General features: G+C 37.9%; 1 protein-coding gene across 4 annotated transcripts in view; it reads left to right on the top strand.

Moving 5' to 3' along the window:
- Phkb (phosphorylase kinase regulatory subunit beta) overlaps positions 1–23,141 on the top strand; it is a 199,180-nt gene that overhangs the window by 76,842 nt on the left and 99,197 nt on the right. For all 4 annotated transcript variants that reach the window (XM_005367021.1, XM_005367020.1, XM_013353722.2 and 1 more), the window contains one exon: positions 10,106–10,221. In XM_005367021.1, coding sequence (XP_005367078.1) covers positions 10,106–10,221 — 116 coding nt within the window. The remainder of the gene's footprint in view (positions 1–10,105; positions 10,222–23,141) is intronic.

Below are 23,141 nucleotides of genomic sequence, written 5' to 3' on the forward strand. Positions count from 1 at the left end.
CATCTCCTACCCATCCATCTCCTATCCATTCATCTCCGCTACTGGTCCATCTCCTACTCATCCATCTCCTCTACTGGTCCATCTCCTATCCATCCCCTACCTACGCATCCCCTACCTATCTGCCTCCTACTTCTCCATCTCCTAGCCTTCTGTCTCCTAGTCTTTGGAGACGTCATCCCCTCTGCTTGTGTTTCAGGGCACGGTTTGGAAGCTCTCATAGTAAGCACGTGATTCTATAGGTTTCACTAAATGCTTTACAGGCTGGCTAATACAGTGCCATGTGTCAGAATTCTGCAGACCATTGTCTACTGTGACTGTGTATATGTCAGCCCTTTGCTGGAACTCTAGCTTCCTGTGATAGTACACATATGTATTAATGTTGCTATTAGTCATCTGCTGAATATTTATTCATATTTTTGGTGGGATACTTAAATTTTTAAAATTAAGCTCTTATCTTGAAATTGCTGTCATTTCATTGATTTCATGATGAGGCAATGAATTTATGATTAGTCCAAATCAGTATCTTTGATTTTCAAAAAATGAATTCACACTTTAAAATAATTACTTTTATAACTTTTGTTGGATATATGGTACTTTTATCATGTTTTTAAAAGCCTGTTTGTAATTTACATTTCAACCTAGCTCTTAAATTATAATCATGAAATACTAGGTTAACTCATCTTTTTCGTATGATTTCAGTGTCTTAAATAAACAAGTACTGATTTTTCTCATATAGTAAGATGACTGAGGATAGCTAGCAGCTTGATTTGTTTTTTATCCCAAGTTGCTTTTTTAAAAAGTGACAAGAAGCTGAAAGGTTATTAAAGCAGAAGAGGGATATTAGCTTCCTCCCATCAAATGTAGTCGTTCTTTTCAGAAATATCAAAAGTCCCCAATACTCTGCTGTTCTTGGCAAGGCTGTTTGCAGTGGCCATTAGATGAACAAGGAAGCTGAGAAGCTTTCTCTATAAAGAGAAACCGTGAACCACATAGGTAATTTACAATTTACTGGTAACAACATGAAAATGACAGATAAAATCACTTTGAAAATTTGTTGATCAATACGGAGCCTATTGTGATAGTGTAGTGTATAATGCATTTAAAAGATTAAAGAGACATTTCCTATTTCTTTATTTGAGGCTCTTTAAAATCTGCTTTGTAATTTGTGCTGGAAACCGATTCTGGCTACACGTCCAGTGCTAGGAGTGCACATAGAGTCTGTGCACTGGTCACAGTTGCTTACTCGATTTACTGTCATTTACACATTATCTACTGTTCCCGATGCAATATGCAGAATCTGGAAATTGCTTCACGTAGTTTTTTTTTTCTTCATTTCTCTTCTGCCATAAGTCCTAATGCAAGTGTGGCCTTATTGGAGGAGGTGTGTCACTGGGGTGGGTTTTTGAAAAGCCCATGCCAGGCCCAGTCTGGTTTTCTCTCTCTGTCTCTGTCTCTCTCTCTCTGTCTTTCTCTCTGTCTGCAACTTGTGAATTAGATGTAAGCTCTTAGCTATTGCCCCAGTGCCCTGCCTGCCTGCCTGCCACATGCTCCCCGCCTTATTGACAATGGACTAAACCTCTGAAACTGTAAGCCCATCCCAATCAGATGCTTTATTTTATAAGCTGTTTTAGTCATGTTGTCTCTTCACAGTAATAAAACAGCAGTAAATAAGACATAATTTAAAGAAGGAAAACTGGAAATTGGGAAGTACTGTGGAATGACAATAAAATGATGTTTTAATATTTATGGACAGTGTTATCAGGGCCAATTCCTGCTACTCAGGAAGTTGTAGCAGGATTGTAAGCTCAAAGCTTATCTGGATTCTGGCATGAGTTCAAGGCCAACCTGGACCATATATTGATACCATGTCAAAAACAAAAAGTAAGATACTGGAAATAGATATATTCCATGATAGAGTACTCCCATGGCATGCTCAAGCTCCTTGGCTCATTTGCCTAGTACTGGAAAAAAGAAAGCCTTAGGAAACACAAAGGATGTAGAAGGAAGAAAGCACCGAAGACTACAAATAGGAATATGTTTCAAAATTACAATTCCCAGCAAAACCAACTTTCAAACTAGAGCAACAGTAACAGCTAGTATAGAGATATCAAATTGTAGACTAACCATGCATGTGTTCTCTCTTTCCATTCCTCTCATGCTCCTTTGATCATTAATTATTCTTTAATTCTCATTGGAGCTCGGCCAGTGGCGGTTGTTCTACATAAAGAACAATGAAAACAAAGACCCTGCCTTTTGAAATTCATATCTTAGTTGGGGAAGTTAGCAAAAAGCCCACTTTCTAAATAAGACAAATTCAATGCCCCCAGCTCAAACAGCACAGTGTGATAGAGAACGAAAAATGCATTGCTTTGATTGGATAGAAAAGTTAAGATTGTGAATTATGTTCAAACCAACACCAAGTGACAGTAAGAAGAGGAGGAGACGCTGGGGATGGCAGTGAATCAAGTATCGACGAAAGCTGTGCTCGGCTGCAAATTAAACAACAGCCCCGCCAGTTAGTAGCAGCTTTATTTCATGCACCAGTAACTCTGCTTGTAGACCATCTCGGCCATCTTGGGCTGATGTATGCTGTTGAGAATGTAAAATACTTTTTCCTTGCTTGTTTGGTACCATTATTGACACAATTTATCCAAACGTTATAGCTTCTGGATAGCCTGTCTGCATTGGCAAATAAGAATTGAGAAAGAGGGTTTTTAAAGTTTCTTGGGCCACTGAGATGGCTTAACATGTAAAAACTTTTTCATCACAACTCGGATGACCTGAGCTGCATCTCCAGAACCCATGGCAGAAGGAGAGAGCCAACAAACGGAAGTCATCCACTGACTTCCACCCATGGGCCTTTGCTGCACTTGTCTTGCTGTCTTGAAGACAGCATTCTAACTGGGGTGTGAGTGAATCTAAAAGTTATTTGAATCCTCATTTCCCCAGTAGCTATGGGTGTTGATCATTTTAAAAAATATTTATTAGCTAATTATGTTTCTTCTTTTGAAGTTCTTTTTCTCATTTTTTGATTGTACTGTTTATTTCCATGTTTATTTTTGAGTATTAATCCTCTGTCAGGTCTAGACCTAGCAGATTTTCTTCCTGTCTTCAGGCTGTCTCTGCTCCATGAACTGTTGACTTTGCTATACAAAGCTCTTTTAGTTTCTTGAGGTTCCATTTGTTGTTTTCTGTGTTTCCTCAGCAACATGGAGTACCAACCGTAAAGTCATGATGTATGCCTATATCTTGAAGTGTTTTCTGTCCTTTTTCCTCTATAATTTGAGAGTTTCTGGTTATTGTCAAGGTCTTAATCAATATGGAGTTGGTTTTCATGCAGGTAAGAAGTAAGGATCTATTTTCTTTCTTCTGCATGTTGATACACAGTTTTTCCAGCCCCGTTTTTTGAAGAGATTGTTTGTTCTCCAGGGTATATTTATGGGGATTTTGTCAGAAATCAAGTTGTGTAACTATGGATACTTATATCTGGGTCCCCCCATTTTTCCCCAGTTAATCTACATGTCTGGTGTGGTCCCAGTCTCGTGCAATTTTTATTACCATGACTCTGTTAAATTGAGTGTGATGGTGCCTCCAGTATTACTTTCCCCTCAGGTTGCTTTTGCTATTCAGATCTTTTTGTTTTGTCTGAATTTTTAGATTGTTCTCTGTAGTTCTCTGAAACATGGTGTGGAATGTTGAAGGGGATTGAATTGTATCTGCAGACATAGCTCATCCATTTCACAGTAGTCATCCCAATCTGTGACTACGGGAGGTCTCTCCATCTTCTAGAGTCTTCCTCAAGTTCCTTTTTTTGGTATTTTAAAGTTTTCACTGTATACAGATCTTCACTTGCTTAGTGACGTTTATTTCAACATTTTTGCTTAGGTTTTTGTTTTTCTGTTTTTGAGGGTAGTGAACAGGACTTCTTTTTTAATTGCTTTTTCAGCATGTTTGTCATTGGTACACAGGAAGGCTATGCATTTTTATATGTAAGTTTGCATCTTGACATATTGCTCTGTTTATTATCTCTTAGTTTTGTAGTGGGCTCTGTAGGGTTTTGATGTATGGAGTTATATTATCTACAAGTCACAATGCCTCAATTTCTTTCTTCTGTCTTTCATCCCTTTGCTTCCCTCTCGTCTGTGAGCTCCTTCAGGGCCCTGGTTAGAATGATAGACTTGCCCAATGTGCAGCTCTTCAGTGTCATGGGAAGAAGAGTCTGTGAAGGTTTTTCTGCAGACTTTGATTCCCCACTTCCCAGCTTCAGTATCATGTCTGTCAGGTTTCAGCATACGACCCAGTTGGAGTTTGCTGACAGTGTACTTCACAGAGACTCTCCTTTGCTGAGCCACCTGGGGCAAGGGAAGTCTTTGGAATGGAGTCTGGTTTCCCTGGGGTGGCTGCCATTACTAAGTGCCCAAAGAAGGAGGAGTCTTCCTGATTTCAGCTATTGCTGCCCTGGTGTGGCCATTCCCGATCTGTTCGGCATGTCTGTTTTCCTGGAGACTGGCTTACCATATACGATTATCCATCTTAGATTTCATGTCTTTGTTTCTGAACATTGTGAGAACTCCTGAGATTTTTGTTATTGGTGTTTTGTGCTAAACAGGGAAAAGGGAGTTGCTTTGTTTTATTTTCAGTGATACTGAAGACCAAGCCTGAGGCCTCATGCCTTTTTAAAATAATAATAATAATAATAATAATAATAAATTTTGAAACTGTGAGTAAAGATAATCATGAAATATTTATATCAAAGGTAAACAGTAAGTAGAAACATAGCACTCAATTTTACCAATTAAACATATGTGTTCCAGTCAGGGTTTTCTAGAGAAACGGAATTGATAGAATAAGTCTGTATTTAGTCATAAATATTGATATAGAAAGTGGATTTATTAGAGTGGCTGTGGTCCAGCTAGTCCAACAGTGACTGTCTCCCAGTGGAAAGTCCCAGAATCCAAAAGTCATTCACTCAGTCCTTGAGGCTGGATGTCCCAGCTGGTCTTCAGTATGTCAGAATCCCGAGGTGGTCTCTAGTACAAGTGGAGGAATGAGTTTTGCCAGTGAGAGTGTGGGAAAGCAGATGAAAAATTAAAAGCTTCCTTCCACTATGTCCTTTATTTAGGCTGCCACCAGAAGGCATGGCCCAGATTTAGAGTAGGATTTCAAACCTCAACTGATCTGCATTTAAGGTGGGTCTTTCCAGCTCACATGATCCAATCAAGAAAAATCCTTCACAGGTGGGCATAGCTGCTTGGATTTTCGTTAATTCCAGATATAGCCAAATTGACAACCAACAATAGCCATTCCAAAGTATAATAAACACGTCATTAAAATTTGGCTTTACTGTTGGATCTGTGATTTTTGTTTATGTGTATTTGTATGTGCATTAGATTGCTATTTATACATGTTTATGCAGGTAAAAGTGCTTCTATTTGTGGAAGATATCAGGTGTTTGGTTCTATTGCTCCACTTTACGTTATTGAATCAGAGTTTCTTAGCAAAACTAGAGATAGGCTGGCAGCCAGCAAGCCCCAGCTTTCCCTCTTTTCTGCCCTTGCTCACCAACACTAGAGTTTTTTTTTTTTTGTTTTTGTTTTTTTGTAGTGCTGGGGATTTGAACTTAGGTCCTCATGCTTGCTCAGCAAGTTCTCTTGTCCACTGAATTTTCTCCCTAGGCCATGAATTATTTTATTTTGGTAAATTTTAGTTAAGATATTCGTAATGATTTTGTTGGGTCATTTATAACTTCATTCAGTCCTCATCTAATTTCTTCATTTAATTTTTTATTTTTAATTAGAATGCAAATGTAGGTGATTCTGAGTTGTCTAATGTGGGTGCTGAGAACCAATTCCATCTTCTGCCAGAGCAATACATTTTCTTAACTGCCATCTCTTCAAGCCCTAACTTCTTCACTCTTACTCAGAAGTTGCCGTATAAATTATATGTGAATTTTAAAAGCTTACTTGACATAATATATATTCAAAGTGTAGAGTGTGATGTTTTGATTCAAGATATACATTGTGTAGAATAGGTAATTTAGCATATCAATCACATTTCTTTGTGTTGCAAATATTCAAAATAATCCCTTCTATAGCTTTTGGAAATATATAATAACTGCTAACTATAGTCACTTAACTAACTAGTCCTAGTGCTACTGAATCCTAGATTTTATTCTTCCTAACTGAATTTTGTAAGCATTAACCATCTACCCATAAATAGTTGTGAGAATCTAACTTAAAAAATGAGGAGTTACTAAACATATTGATTAATTTGGCTTATTGTAGTGAATGTTTTATATACATACACACACATATAATTTTTTTGAGTGAATAGTAAATGAATTATAAACTTATACTTGTTTATTCACTTTGAGGTCCTCTTAATATCAAATATAGCAAATTTATTATCATTACATGCCTTAAATTTTATAAATCCCTTTAAGATTTTGCTTTTCGCACATTAAACTGTGTCCTAAAATATTATTTCATTTGCTCCCTATTGTCAGAGCATTTCAAATGTTTCAGTTATTTTTTAAAGATATTTATAAAACATTTAGAAAATAACAGAACCATAATTTGGAGGTGAATATTGAAGGTATTTATACTAGAAATATTTCTATATGGACTTCTTCCAAAAATAGATTTCAATGATATATGCCTTCAAAGCAAGTTGGCATGAATCAGAAACTGGTATGAAGATGGAAAGGGGGCAAAGAACGTTGGTCCCTGTCTTGATTAACCTTCTTTGTCTCCTTGACACAGCCTAGATAAAAGCCTCAACTGGGGAACTGGCTAGATCAGGTTGCTCTGTGGGCATGTCTGCGAGGAATTGTCTTGTTTATTCATTGATTTAGAAGGGCCAGCCCACTGTGGGTGACATGATTCCTCAGAAATTCCTGGGATACATGACAAAACTAGCTAAGCAGGAGTGAGCCTTCCCAGAGGGCAAGTCAGCAGGCAGTAGAGTTCTTCCCTGGTCCCTGCCCAGCAGGCTCCTGCTTTGAGCTCCTGCCCCATCCCTAAATGATACACTATAATCTGGAAGCATCTCTCCCCCTCAAAAAAACCCCACATTTTCCTCCCCAGGCTGCTTTTGATCAACAAAGTAGTTTGTTGTTGTTGTTGTTGTTTATCACAGCAACAGAATGAATCTTGCACGGGTTTATAGAGTCAGCATTGAAGTGAATACAAAGAATACCTAGGAAGTGGTTGTGATCTTTGCTCTCACATTTGGGCAACCTCTTGTCTCCTTGGGTACCCAGTTCTCTCTCTTTAAGCAATCGTGAGTTAGGTGTTCTCTTTCATCCAAATTATGTGTTTGTATCTGGTCCACCCTGTTGTTCTCTCCTTCCCTCCTCCTCATCCATTGATCCTCCTCCTCTTCCTAAGTATTTCCTCTGCTTTCAGTTCCTTTTCAAGGAAAAACATATACTATTTGTCTCCCCGGGCCTAGAGTAGCATTTAACTTATCAGGAAGAGGTCCAGATTAATCTATTTTCCTGGAAATTGTATAATTTTATTTTTTTAATTTAATTATTGAATAATTGTTGCAAGGGAGGGCCTGCTGTTTGTCCCGGCTGCCTGGCTACCTTACACCCGAAATAACCACATGGAAACTGTATTAATTAAAACACTGCTTGGCCATTAGCTCTAACTTCTTACTATTTCTATCAATCTGTGTATCACCATGAGGTTGTGGCCTACCAGAAAAGTTTTAGCACATCTACCTCTGGCCACAGTCCATGGCGTCTCTCCGACTCTGCTTTCTTCCTTCCAGAATTCAGTTCTGCCTTCTCCGCCTACCCAAGTTCTGCCCTATCAGCTAGGCCAAGGCAGTTTCTTTATTCATTAACCAATGAAAACAACACATGAAAAGAAGGAACTCCTACACCAGATAATATTCTGTTTATCTAGATCACATTTTCTCTCTCTACTCAGTTTATTATAATTTATTGTAATCCTGGACCTGGATTCTCATCTATTCATCTGTTGATGTATTTATGTGAAAACTATAAAGGATTTATATTTATGAATCAGGGTTGTTATGCAGGTCTGTATCTCCTTATTTGCAAAATCCTTTGCAGTTAGATATATTTCAGATCTTAAGGTCACTGACATGGTGAGAAATGGTTTTCTTTCTCCACGGTTGCCATCTGCCCTGCACATGCAATGCTGTGACACTCGTGTCCTCACACACGTGCACATGTACTCATGAATGCAGACATCATCATACATACACATGTGTGCACAAAAGAAATGAATGTAATCTTAAAGGCAATACTGTTCAGAAATACAGTAGTTCCAGCAAGGCTTAAGAGAGAACTCCATAATCCTCACATTAATATTTTTCTAATAAAGCATATGAATAGTCACATAAAATCCTTAGGCAGAAATCTCATCTCAGTTTCTGGTTTTGCTGAAGAATGATTTAAGGGGAAAGAAGCTGGTGGAGAGCTTGTGGAATTTTGTAGCTACAAACAAGAGGAGTAGACCAGTGTACTATTAGAGGGGGTGGAGGGCAACGCGTGAAACAAAAGATAACAAGCTATGGTTATGGCTTCAAGGACATCGAGAATTATTAGCTATTCCATTCTTTTGAATTAAGATTGGAGGAAAATTCATTTATTTTTAAAGCGTTTCATTTGGAAATGAGCAGGACTAACATGATTGTACCTCTTGGAACCCAAGGAACCAGTCAGAGGTTAGTTTAATCCATAGAGCCCTGTGAGGGGGTGGGAGAGCAAGAAGGGCATGGTAGCTTTGGTACTCTTGGAGGGAGAGTCCAGCCAGTGCCCTTGAGAAGCCTCCAGTTTGCTTCCGGTGGACTCCTGTTTCTACAACAGTCTGAAAGGTCTTAAAAGCTCAGTTTTTGTTTTTGTTTGTTTGTTTTAATTCAGCTCAAGGTCCCCGGGGACCAGTCCATTCCTCTAAACCTAGTGGATTAGCCTAAACTCCCCTGTATAAATCCAGTCCCTGCTGTTGGAAGGGGGAGCTGTAAATTGAACAGGTTCTCTGAAGTCCTAAGTGATTCAGAGCAGCTCTGAATGGGGCAGTGTCCAGATTGCAAGATGAGGCAGAGGAAATAGAGTTGAAGGTGAATGCAGGCATGGAATCAGTTTTAGAAGCTGGCTTTATTGTCAGAAAAGGGTTGAAGAAGACAGAAATGGAACAGAAATCAGGTTGACTGTCTGAAGTTACTGTCTTTTTAAGAGTGGAGAAGGCTTAGCCTGCTGCCAGTGGCTTCCTCTATGTTAATCTCAGTGTAGCTCTCTCCAGTCTGCATTGTCCTGCACAGCTTCCCACTGTGGGCTATGTTTATAATCTGGATCTATACTTACAGAAAGAACAGGGAGGAAAATTACTCTCCAGAAGCATGGACTGAAAACTCCAGCTTGATCAACAAGGAACCAGAATTATGCAGAAAAGAAAACTCGATTTCAGTTTTTAAAAGCTAATTTTTTTTTATTCTTCAAAGCCTTACAGTTTATATATGTATGTGTGTGTGTCTCTGTGTGTGTTTCATACAGACAGTTTAGTTTCAAAATATTGCCCAATATAAAATACTGTTCTATGTTTTACTCATTTCTTATGATATGATACATAGCCCTCATAAACAGTGATATTACCTCATAGAAGATATGTAGTTGGAAACTTGAAAGATTTAAATTTTATAAGCATTATACTTGAAAATCTAAGTACAGTAGAGGACTCATAATAATGTAATAATCAGAAGAATTAAATGTGTTTTTAAAAAGTTCTTTAGGGTCCCGGAATGTAGCTTAGTCGGTAGAGTGATTGGTTAGTGTTCACAAAGCCCTGAGTGCACCCTAAGCGCAATATCCAGCATCCCCCAGTCTAGGCGTGTCATATGCCTATATTCACAGCACTCTGGAGGTGGAGACTGGAGGATGAGAAGTTCAAGGTCATTCTTGGTTACACAGAAAGTTAGAGGTTAGTCTGGAATATATAAAACCATGTTAAGAAAAAGAAGGAAAGACAACAATATACTTAAGGAGATAAGTTCATACTTGGATTTCATGTGGTATTTAATTATTCTTTTCAGTGTTCCATGTGTTCTTATGTTCATTTCTTTTCCTTTCTTTTAGGTCTCTTTTATTCAAAACCTTGTATTTTGTGTCGAAAGAGTTTACCGTGTTCCTGACTTTGGTGTCTGGGAAAGAGGAAGCAAATACAATAATGGCAGCACAGAACTGCACTCGAGGTATTTCCCCGGTTTCAAGGGCATTTTAGTGTTGTTTAAATGTATTGATTTGAATAGGAAACTACAACTTCAAAGCATTAAGTTGGATCTCCTGCTAATTCTAGTACAGCTTGTGTTCCTGTCCGTAATCCAAATAGGATTCACTTTCAATAAAAGCAATGTTCTTGGCATCATAGACAGATGTCTGAAAGGAGCAAGGCCTGTCTTCCACTCCTCACCCACAGTTCAGCCCTCTCTTTAACCCACAGCTTGGCCTTTCTGGTAAACCATGTTGTATCTTTTCCTTTGCAATTACATTATTTGAGATATCAAAGATGTTATGTCCAAGCGCCAGCGGTATATGCAGCGCATGTGAGACTCCTTTCCATGTTAGAGATGATTATTACCCGGAGCACGGACTCTCATCCTTTTCCATAAAGCCTGACTGCCGTCACACATTGATCTGTAACTCGTGTTCGAATAAAGCAACAATAGCTGATGACTGAGGTTGGTAATTTATAAATTCTCTGTATGCATTGTTGTTGAAGAAATAGCTTTAATAACTGATGAGACCTTTTATTTGTCCTAACTAAATGCTCTGGAGGTTATCTTTTGACTGATTAAAAAACAGTACAAGTCCAGGGGCTCTGCTTTTTCTGAAAGGTGGTGCACTAAAAAACTTAAGCAAAGGTCATCCATCACTAGCAAGAAGTTTGAATTGCTGACACTCCGATGAAGAATAGAAACAAGGCTGGAAAATAGTGGTTAAGACTCGACTCTGCATCTTTGGGGCTGGGAAGATGACTCAGCAGTTAAGAGCATGTGCTGGTCTTTCAGTGAGTACCAGAGTCTCACTCAGTCTCTACTGTCTGGTGGCTCAAACCCCCCGTAATTCCAGTGCCAGGCAATCTGATGCCCCCAAATAGGCACACATATACGCATAACTTAAAATGATAAAATTAATCTTTTTAGAAAAGTATTTACAACTCTGTATGTTTTGATCAATGACTAATCTATGACGAATTAAGCTAATGTAATAGACTTATTTTAAAGCTACCTCCAGATCCTAGCTGTGTAAACTTGAATAAGTTGTATAATCGTCATATGGCTCTATTTTATCTTTAAAATGAGACTAATGGTAGCTACTCTATAGGGTTGCTACGATAATTTAAATACACTATATATTTTGAATACCTATCGTTAGTGAGAACTAGAATACTGATATATCACTTATTTAAGAACATTTCAGTACAAAAGACTGAAATAAAAAGGACTGTCAAATTAATCCTGATAAGCTAGTATATAGACCGTTCTGTATAGATTTTTATCACATGAAGCATTTTTACTCGTAGAGCAGAATAGCGGCAATCATTGAATTTAGTGAAGTAGAGAAATTTTGTGAGAAAGCTTCATTTAGACATTTATGTCTGACAACTCCTAAACAAGTCTAATATGTTTTATTTCTGCTATCTTCTAAATTACATCCTCAACATTCAGACAGCAGTTAAATTGCATGAGAAAAAATTGATCTGTATAGACAGTGTTATTTAAAACTTTGCTTTTTTAATATTTTGCCCCTTCTTTGCTTTTTAGTAACCACTTAATTGGATGCTATTCTGATTCTACTATATTATTTTCATCCTAAAATACTTGAACTAAAATTTTTTCCGTGTACAGAAGCTACCAAAAACTCAGAAAGAATTCTTAGTTAAAAGCCCTATTGAAAATGAACATCTTAGCCAGGCATGGTGGTGCACACACACCTTTAATCCCAACACTTGGGAGGTAGGAGCAGATGGATCTCGGTTGCACAGAGAAACCTTGTCTCAAACAAACAATAATAATAATAATAATAATAATAATAATAATAATAAATACAACATAAAAATAATAAAAACAAAAGTAACCATCTTGAGATGTCAGTGATGAACACACAGAAACGTCCAGTGGTTTTTTTACAACTCAGGTGCCAGATTTTAATTCAATGATTAGAAAATCTTTCTGTGATTTTTTTCTTTGCTATTCTTTCCATGAAAAATTAATATAAACTGTATCTGGCCAGCTAATGAGGTTTGCCATTTGAGTTTGGTAGGTTTCATGTATTTAATATTACTCTTATTATTTATTTTATGAGCATTTATTTTTTCATAGACACCCTCCATCTCTGAACTTTTATCCATATTTGCCTGTTTTAGGTGTCTCATCTCTGATACCAAAAGCATATATTTTGAAACAATAAGGAAACTGTGTTCCATTGTATTCATGGACATAGTAATGGTATTAATGATAGGCAACCAGTGTCTTTCTGTACTGTGTAGTAGAATATAGAGCTGATTTTACCTAGGGATCAAGTCATGACCCTTCATTGCTTTATATAACAGGAAACCTACATATTATGTGGGCCTATTTGTATCTGTTCACCACCACAGAATTCACAAGGCTTACTGTATCCGTAAGCTTTTCTCTTAATTCACACTGCTTTGAATTCATCTATATGGGTGCTCTTCTAAATGGAGCTACTTCTAGACAGACCTATCATAGATTGAACAGACCATAAGTAGAAAATGTGTTTAGTATATTTGCTCTACTAAACATCATAGTTTTGTGTTGAGGGAGCTGCGGGCCTCTTCCCACAGCCTGGCTCCCGGCTGCCTAGCTAGCTTATGCCCCTTAATAACAACACACAAACTGTATTCTTTTAAACACTGCTTGGCCCATTATATCTAGCCTCTTAACGGCTAACTCTCGCACCTGGACTAGCCCATTTCTAATAATGTGTGTAGCACCCAAGGTGCACTTACCGGGAAGATTCTAGCCTACGTCCATCCTGGGTCGGAGCTGCATCGCATCTGCCCGGGAGAGGGGAGCATGGCCTCTGAGCTCACTTCCTCTTTTTCCCAGCATTCTGTTCTGTTTACTCCACCCACCTATGTTCTAACCTATGAGGGCCAAGCAGTTTCTTTATTTTTTAACCAATGACCTTCCTCCATCAGTTTTGCATTATATAGTACACCAAGGATTACCAGCTGTTTATCCTCATAATGTCGTGGCTAACTGGGAGCTGTTTAGAGTGTAATTGTATTTCTAACCTGAGAAAAGATAAAAGTTTAAAATGTGTTTTCTGCTTAATTGCTATTACTTTTATATCACTGTATAATAAAAATACAAGTGTCTTTGTCACCGTTATCTTGCTGTGAAGAGACAGCATGACCAAGGAAACTCTTTTAAAAGAAAACATTTAATTGAGGACTTGTTTACAGTTTCTGAAACTGTAAACATTATCATCATGGCAGGAAGCAGAAAGGCATGGCTGTGGAGCAGTAGCTGAGAGCCTTATATACTGACCTGCATGTAGCAGGTGGCTGGTGGCAGGGGGCGGGGCAGGGGAGAGGGGATGCCAGTTTAGGCTTTTGAATTTGTAAAACCCAATCCCAGTGACACATCTCCTCCAGTAAGGTCATAGCTCATAAGGCTTCCCAAACAGCATCACTCCCTGGTGATAAAGCATTCAAATATATGAGTGTTTAATCTCATTAAGCCATTCTCATTCGAACCAGCACAACTAGTTGAGTCTAACAGGACCCTTTAGTCAATTACCCAAATCCTGTTTGTAGGATAGGGCTTCAGTGTAAGCGTCTGTCGCTGGGGTTGGTAAAGTGCTTGCCTTAGAACTGAGGACCTGTTTTGATAACCAGGTCTCATGTTAAAATGCAGGGTGTGGGTGGTGCACTGGGGAGGCAAAGACAAGTAGATCTTAGGGGCTGGCTGGTCAACCAGCCTAGCCAACTTGGCAAGGCCCAGGCCAGTGAGTGCATTGTTCTAAACTCATGGTCACTGTGATTCTCTTGGATCAGGCATCTGTCTGTGTGTAGCAATGCTCGTGGTATGTATACTCTGCTTACTTTTTGGAGTCTTTGCCGCTCCTGTGTCTGCTCTTTATAGATCTCTGTAGCAGCAGAAGATGGAGTGGAGGATGGGGGATCTGACTGTTGCTAAAGCTTTGGCTCTTCCTTCTCTTGGCACACTGAACAATGCCCTTCTAAGCTGCACTTTGTATGCAGAAGGCTTCGGTCCCTGCGCCACTGAAAAACTCATTTCCATGTTCTGAGACTACTCTGCAGTCCCCCCTTTTACATCTATGCTTATCAATTCTTAATAATTGCAGTCTGTGGTATTGAAGTGTTATCAAATATGTATTTCAATCATACAGAGAGCCTTAGCCCCTTTGCCCCTTTTATAAAGGGAAAAAGTAAAGTTTGGAGGGGTGTATAATTTTCCCCCTTAAATTATACTCATTGTAAATGATAGAATCAGAACTAGATTCCAGGTCAAGAATACTAGGGTGAAACATAAACCACTACACTGTGGTTACAAGGTTATCTTTAGTTCTTGACATTCTGCTCTCTAGTCTACACTTACTTGATATTTCTTAGATAAGCCCCAGATTGTCGTTTTTCAACCATACTCTTCATTCCTTCAGCCCCACCCTTCCCAGAGCTTCAGTAGAAGGCTCCATTAATTGCTCCAAATTTACCACTTCTCTTAAATGTCTCCTGAGTCATCTCATTTGCTGGGTGCATGCTTTTTCTGCTGATTTGGCTTTTTCTGAGTCTGAACTTCCAGTTTCACCCAGGACACCTGGGATCCACCAGACCGTGTTCCTCCTTGCTCCCCGTTCATTCCCGAGGTCAATAACACCTTGGTTCTATTTATAGCAGGATCAGTTCTCAACTCTGCTTGCATATCCAACTAATCTCAAATTGCCTCTGGGGCTGCGTTTAAGCCTAGACTCCTCTTCTTGGTGAAAAGTCAAGTTTTACTGATAAAGCATCCATTGAACCCTAACCCTAGCCTTAAGGAACAGTTTTCCAGCACTGACTCCTAAATAGACGCTCCCAGTCGACCACATCATCCCCTTGCTTCCTCAGTAACTCTTGTGTTTGAAATTAAAGATGACATTAGAAGTAAAAGAATTAAAATCCAATTAAGTTTTAAAAGTTTTATATTCTGTTCTTGTTTTCCAGTAAAGAAAAAAATATTAGATAAGTAGTAGTTTGATTCCTTTTTATTCCTGTGGCATTCATTAGTTAACTAATTGGAGTTTTTAAAATTGTTTTGTTATTTATTTATTTTGAAGCATAATCTCACTGAATAACTCTGACCTCAAATTCACAGCAATCTTCTGGCAAGTGCTGGGATTAAAGGGGTGCAGCACCATGCCTGGCTTACTTAGGAACTCTTAAGTAACTTTTTGTTTTCTAATTTGACTATAAACATCTTTCTATCATTCTGCTTCATTTTATGCATTTTTCATATGGAGCATTTGTAAACAACAGTTGGATTTGCAATACTGTAAAGTCCTTGTCCTATAAATACAATTGAACAGCTCAGGGAGCTAAGACCAAGTGGTCTAAGCAGAATTTGTGAGCCTGGTTTCAGCCTGGCGATATGTAGGTTTCCTGGTATCTTATTAATTACCTAGCTTTAATTTTATCATCTTCTCTAGAAATTATTTGTTTTTTATTACAAATCATTTTACTACAAACTATATTTAAGTAATTATTGCTGTATTTTAGCTTTCTTAAATGAACTCTGGAAGAAAACCTGTGATATCACCTTGCAGTGATCTTCTCAGCATGTGTTCTATTGCACAGTCACTTAGTACAGTCAACAACTCATAACTGGATCATGAGTTCCTTCTGCCATTGAAGTATTTCTTAATTCTCCCAACAACATGTATTATTTGTCAGTTAAATGTGAGATCACAACAGAAATAAGTTGCTGTTGCCAGAGATTTAAATAACTAGTTAGTTAATTAGTGTGTTTGTCAATTTATAGCATGTCTAATTACTTATTTAATTATATTTGGAAAGAAGATTAAAATCTATGTAAGCAGTAAATGTGTATTTTAATTAAGATACAGTGTTTACTTCTTTTGTAAAACCATTTACAAATCGTTTTATAGCCACTCAGTTGCCCCTCCTCCCCAGCCCCACTGCCTTTTCTATGTTTACAAATGTTTCAGCTGCTAGACTTAAATGGTCCTCCTGATTCAGCCTCCTGAGTATTTGGGACCCACACTAAGCAAAACAAAATTGATGTTTCTAATACCAGCACTTGGAATGTGGGAACAGGGGCAGACAGATTAGTAGTTCAAGATCATGGCTACATAGTGAATTTGAGGCTAGTTTGGGCTACTTATGACCTTGACTCAAAAAAAAAAAAAGATAAAATATTCCCCTCTCCACCAAAACAAGACTCACTACAAAGCTACAGTAATTTAAGATGGTGTGATTTGTTGATACAAATAGACATAGATGAATAGAATTAACAGTTCAGAAATAAATCTATTCATATATGGTCAATTTGTTTTGATAGTGCAATAACCCAATTAAGAATAGTCTCTTCAGTATGGAATCATGTGACAAGTGGATAGCCACGTGCAAACCAATAGGTAGATATGGATTTTACTTCACACCATGTATGGAAATAAACTTGATGTAGCTCAAAGACTGTATATAAGATAGAGAACTATAGCTGGCCGGGAAGAAGCTAAGCAAAGCAGTGTGACCTGGGATTAGGCAATGGTTTCTAGAATCTGATGCCTAAAGCACAAGCATCACAAAAGGAAACTGCATCATACAGGTTTTGTGTGAAGTGAAATTGGGCTCGATGCATAGTATATAGGATATTTTATACTTAGTTATTATATGCATATCATAGTTACATGGTTAGGTTTTTGTCCAGAAATTTGCAGGCCCTTCTAGAATACACGTATAAACTTGCTTTTCCAACAACAGTGATGATGTGGTGTGTCTCTATCTTGGTCTCGTCAGTAGTTTTTATTTTAGCCAGTCTAACTGGCTTATAATGATGCCTAATTCTGTCTTTATGTGGCTTTCCCATTGGCTGATAATGTTGAACATCTTTTCATGTGTTTATTTGTGGTTTATATATCCTTTTCAGCAAAAATGTTTTTCTATATTTTTGTCAGTGTTCTAGTTAGTTTTTTTTTGCTGAGTTTTGAGAGTTCTTTTTATAATCTGTATACCAGTGTTTATTTATTTGTTGGGGTCGTGGGGACTCAACCTAGGACCTCATGATCACTAGGCAAGTGCTCTGTCCTGTGTTATAACCACAACATCTCATCCTATCTTCAAAAAATTAAAAATTATTTCTTGTATATGTATATGTGTCTGAGTACCGCATGCACACAGGAGCCTTCAGAGGTCAGAAAAGGCATTGGATCCCCTGGAACTGAGTTGCAGGTGGTTGGTGCTGCCATGTGTGTGCCAGGAACTGAACTGACTGTAAACTGCTGAGTCATCTCTCCATCCTGCGCATTCTAATAGTAATACATTATTACTTTTGTAAAGGGAAAGTTGTTCATTCCAACGAAGATTAGTTCATCAATTTTTAATTTTATGCTTTACACTTTTGATGTGGTGTTTGATAGCTCTTTGATCCTGAAGATTTTCTCCACACACACACACTCCCTACACATAAAGTTTCATAGTTTTACATTCATGATCTGTTTTCAGGTAATTTGCTATAAAGTGTGAAAATTGAGATTGGAAAAGTTTTTTTTTTTTATTTGCCTGTTTGGATATTGAACTCTATACGTTGTCTTCATGTCTCACTCTTAAGAATAAAATGGGGCAGTATAGCTCAGTAGATCACTTACTTACCATGCTTAAGGCCTGGAGTTTGAACACTAGCGTGACAAAATAAATTCAATTAGTTAATTGATTGACATGAGCATACGCCTGGCAGGATGGCACAGCAAGTAAAAATGCTTCTCATGCAACCTGAAGGCCTCAGTTTACTCCCTGGAATCTACAATACAAAGTTGTTCTTTTCCCACCACACATGTGCCATGGCACACAGTACATATGTCCACATGTATGTATACACATATACACGTATAGATAATAATTTATTATCAATAATTTTTAAATGGACATGCATATCAGATCTATTGCTGAGTTGTGTGTCTGTCATCTACCAGTACCCTGTGAACTTCAATACAATCATACAGTAGTATAATAAATTTTGAAATGGAATAGACTGCTTCCTTCTTTTTATTCTTTGATTTTGTAATTATTTTTACATTCTTCATATAAATACAGAATAATCTTGTTTGTAGCTACAGATGTCTTGTTGGGATTTTCATGAGCTTTGACATCTCTTTTAATAGACTTCTCATACAGATAGTCATGTCTTTTGGAAATTGAATATTAGCTGTGGGATTTCTTTAGATCAAATTTCATTTTTAGCTATTGAGAATTTTTCTTATGAACAGGCACTGAGTTTTTTCTAGATGCCTTTTTATCCATTGGTTGATATAACCATATGGCTATAGAGTGTTGATATGATAGATTACATCGAATGACCTTTTTATTATTAAATGAGGCAGTATCCCTGGAGTAATTCCCACTTAGTTATAATGAAAGTTCATTTAATTCCTTGTCGAATGTTGTTGAGAATTTTATGGATATGTTCAGGAAAGGTATATAGGATATAGACTTTATTTTGTATCTTATATATATCTTTTGGTGTCAAGGTAATGTTTTCTTCATAACATGAATTCTGCATGGGAGAATTGTGTTCTATTTTTCATTTTAAATATTTGGCGTAAATCTAATGAAATCCTGTATCCTCAAAATTTTGTCTTGACCTTTATTTCTCTAATTAAATTATAATTACGTCATTTTACACCATCCAACACTCTTTGTACTATCCATTCTCCTTAAAATTTGTGGCCTCTTTTTCTTGAATTACTATTATTGCATATATAAATGGATACACACACACAAATACAATCTACTGCGTCTGTTCAGTGTTGCTTGTATGTAGCCTATTTTAGGACTGACTATTTGATATAGTAACCGTTTAGGGGGCCTCTCCTCGGGGAAGGTTAATTCTTCTCTCAGTACTTGTTAATTGCCCGTCATTCATTTAAGGTGGACTCTTAGAGTTTCCCCTGTGTTGACATGTCGGCTGGCATTGCCATTGTTCAGATTTTGTTTAAGCAGCCATATTGTTGAAATTTCATGGGTGTAGCTTTCCTGTCATATCTGTAGGATACAGACCACGGTAGGCTTCTTGGTCCTCTGGTTCTTATGATATTTCTTCTCCCTTTTCCACAATGTTCCGCGAGTCTTTGGTGTAAGAGTTCTATTGTAGATGTATTAACTGGGACTGGACACTCCATGGTCAGTTGCTGTCTGTATTTTGATTGGTTGTGGCATTCTGTCATGGTCTCCATCTGCTCGAAAAAGGAAGCTTCTCTGATGAAGGCTAAGACCTACACTATCTGTGGGTATAAGGGTACGCATGCGGAATGCTGTTGGGGAAGCAACAGCCACAGTAGGTTCTGCTCATCTTAAGACCCAGGACCTCACTAGATTGGCTAGATTTCTTTCCTCCTGATCAGGCTTTAAGTCCCATTAAATAACTGTTGGTTACTCCTGAAACACAAATGCCATGATTGTACCTTCAAGGATATCCTGCCGTGCTAATCATTGTTATGATTCATAGGGGTCACCGCAGGACAGGACTTTTGATTGCTTTCTTCTGTTGTGCATAGACCTTCTAATACTGTGAAAGCTAGTCCTCAAGAAGGAAGTCTTGGGGTCAGATCAAGCTTGAGTCCTCCAAGTCCTGTGTTCAAAGATGGTGATGTCTTTAACTACACTGTCCTGTGTTCAATTTCTGGGAGGCAAACAAAGGCAACAGCAATAGCCTACATTGTTATTATTTGGGGGTTCTCTTGGATCCCCCTAGCAAAATCTAAAGGAGGTTTTTCATGATTGGTGCTGGGATTTTTGATAGTCTGTGGCTCTTGGGGGAAGCATTATTTCCCAAATGGCATAACCGTAACTTCATTCACACACACACACACACACACACATAAACTTAGACATATTATATGTTATTTTAGACTAATATAAAGTAATGTAAAATTCCCTGTGGTTATTTCAAACATCCTTAGTGTTATTTTTTCCTCCTCCTTCCTATTGACTCTCCCTAACCTCCCATTATAAATTGCTTTCTTCTGTTGTGCATAGACCTTATAATAATTTATTAATTTCATATTGAGAAAATAGTGGTAGTTTGTGTTTTCTTGCTTTTTCTTGGGACTATGGAGTTTCTAGGTTGCAGATTTATGCATGTAGAGTATTTTTATTATATGATAATTATATACTATTTTTATTATTACTACTATATGTAGTGTCTCTGGTGTTTGATACTGGTCACTATGTCTATTGTTTTGTTTTGTTTTTTTGCTAGTCTTTCTAGATATTTGTCAGTTTTAGTTAGTGATGCTTTTAAAAAAAACAGCTCATTATTTCATAATTTTTCTGCCTTTTCGTCCGGAATTTCATTGATTTATGTTCTTGATATCATTTGGGTTTGATTTGCTCTTTTTCTGGTGAAGGCTTAACTAAGATGAAGGTTTAGATAATTGATTTGAATCTCTTCTAAATACATGCTATAAAATTTCTCTCCCATTTTTACTTTAGCTTTTCCATACATGTTTTGACATATGTTGGCTGTATCCATTGTTTCCTTTATTTCATGGAGATGTTCTCTGTGAGCCCTGTGGCTATTGCAAGGGTGTGCCTTTTTAGACCTACTATGAGAGAACAGTCAGATTCTGTTATTTTTCTGCTACCAACAGAGAACACAATGTGACTTGTCATTTTTATTTTTGAGGCTTCCATTTATAGCCAGTGTATAGTCTGTGTTGGTGTATATTAGCATATACTTTTAAAAGATGTGTATTTGGGGTCAGTGTGATGATTCAGTGTGTGAAAAGCCTGCTTTGAAAGCTTCACAACCTGAATTTGATCTTTAAAACCCACATAAGGGTATGTAGAGAGAAACAACATGAGAAGTTGTCCTCTGGCCTCCACGGACACACCATGGTACACACACATTATATGTACATGCAAGCAACAACAATAAATAGAGTAGACTGAAATAACAAACTTTTAAGTATTTGTGTGGTTTGCCTTATATGGATCATTCTAAAAGCCAATTCCCAGTGGTAGTGGCATTCAGTCCTCCTGTATCCATACTGATTCACCCCCTTGTTCTATCAGCTTGTCAAAGAAGATCGTTGATGTCTCCAGCGTGACTGTCCTTTGATGGTTCTCTGTTCTGTCACTTTGACTTTGTGTACCTTGAAGTCCTGTGGTTGGGTCATATATATACTTAGCACTACTGTGTCTTCTTGTTGCATCGACTCTTTTATCATATAATGTCTCTCTGATAATTTTCTTTACTTTGAAGTTGTCTTCATCTATTATTATTGTATTCATCCTGTTTTCTTTTGAATAGTGCTTACATGACATATACCTTTTACTAATCATTTACTTTCTTTCTGCCTGTACTGTTATATTTGAAATGAGATTTTCACTGGCAGTATGTAGTTCATTTTCTTTTAATTTATTTTTTAAAGATTTCTTATTTTCATTTATTTGTGTGTCTCTGTGCACATGTGTACAGATGCCCCCAGAGGCCAGAAGAGGGCATTGGATCCTCTAGAGCCATAGTTACATGCAGTTGGGAATCACTCGATGAGAGTGCTAGGAACTGATTAAGGGCCTCAGGATGAGCAGCAGCTGCTCTTAACTGCATGCCTCTCTACTAGGTCACTTCTGACACCATCTTAATAGGAAAGAAATGTTCACTTCTTTAAATTAAATCATGGGGGTGGTGAGAGCCCAGAGTCTCTGCTGATACCAAGGTTAATTGGGAAGGGCTCTTACCATCCATCTTGAACCCTTGGCTTTCTCTCTTTACTTTCTTGGCATCACAGAAGCTGAGGATGTTGAGACTGAGCATGCATTGGACTGACTAGGGCACCATCATAGTTTTATCTCAGTGGGCTGACTATTATCTAAATGATTGCTATTTCCTGGCCCTTGGTAGCAAATAGAGAAACCTTTTTTATAGTTCTAGTGAGTGAGTGTGTGTGTGTGGGGGGGGGTGTGTATGTGCAGTCCCTACCAGCCTGCAAGCAGGGAGATACCTGCCTCCAGGCTGTGCCCCCAACTTTGCCACTCACTGGACTCTGTCCCTCCAAGATCCACCCTGCTACCCTATGCACCTGAACATCCTCCCAGTAACCAACACCTCTCCCCCCAGCAACCCCAGCAGACTACATAGGCACAGGTGGCAAACCACAACACTTGGAAAAACAGCAGACTACATAGGCACAGGTGCAAACCACAGTTGGAAGAACAAGCACAGGCATGGACCACACTAGTTGGAAGAAAAGAGTAAACACAGGTGTAAGAATACATTTAACAATTGAAAGAGCAATATAGCACCATCAGAACTCAGTAATCCTACAACAGCAAGACCTGAACATGCCAATGCAACTGAAACACAAGGAAATGAACTTAAAAATTACTTTATGAAGCTGATAGAGGCTCTTAAAGGGGAAAAGAAAAATTCCCTTAAAGAAGTCAAGGAAAAGACAAACAAAAAAATTGGAAGAAATCAATAAATCCCTTAGAGAAAGCCAAGAAAAAACAAACAGGTGAAGGAAATGGTTCAAGACTTGAAAATTGAAATAGAAACAATAAAGAAAACACAAACCAAGGGAATTCTGGAAATAGAAAATCTGAGAACCCGAACAGGCACTACAGATGTAAGCATCACCAACAGAATACAAGAAATGGAAGGTAGAATCTCAGGTGTTGAAGATACGATAGAGGAAATAGATTTACGGGTCAAAGAAAATATTAAATTCAGTAAATTCATAACACAAAACATCCAGGAAATCTGGGACACCATGAAAACACCAAACCTAAGAATAATAGGGATAGAAGAAGGGGAAGAATCACAGCTTAAAGGTACAGAAAACATATTCAAAAAATTCATAGAAGAAAACTTTCTCAACCTAAGGAAGAACATGCCTATAAAGG

The sequence above is a fragment of the Microtus ochrogaster genome, unplaced genomic scaffold (assembly GCF_000317375.1).
Source record: "Microtus ochrogaster isolate Prairie Vole_2 unplaced genomic scaffold, MicOch1.0 UNK15, whole genome shotgun sequence".
In the NCBI taxonomy this organism is placed as follows: Eukaryota; Metazoa; Chordata; class Mammalia; order Rodentia; family Cricetidae; genus Microtus; species Microtus ochrogaster.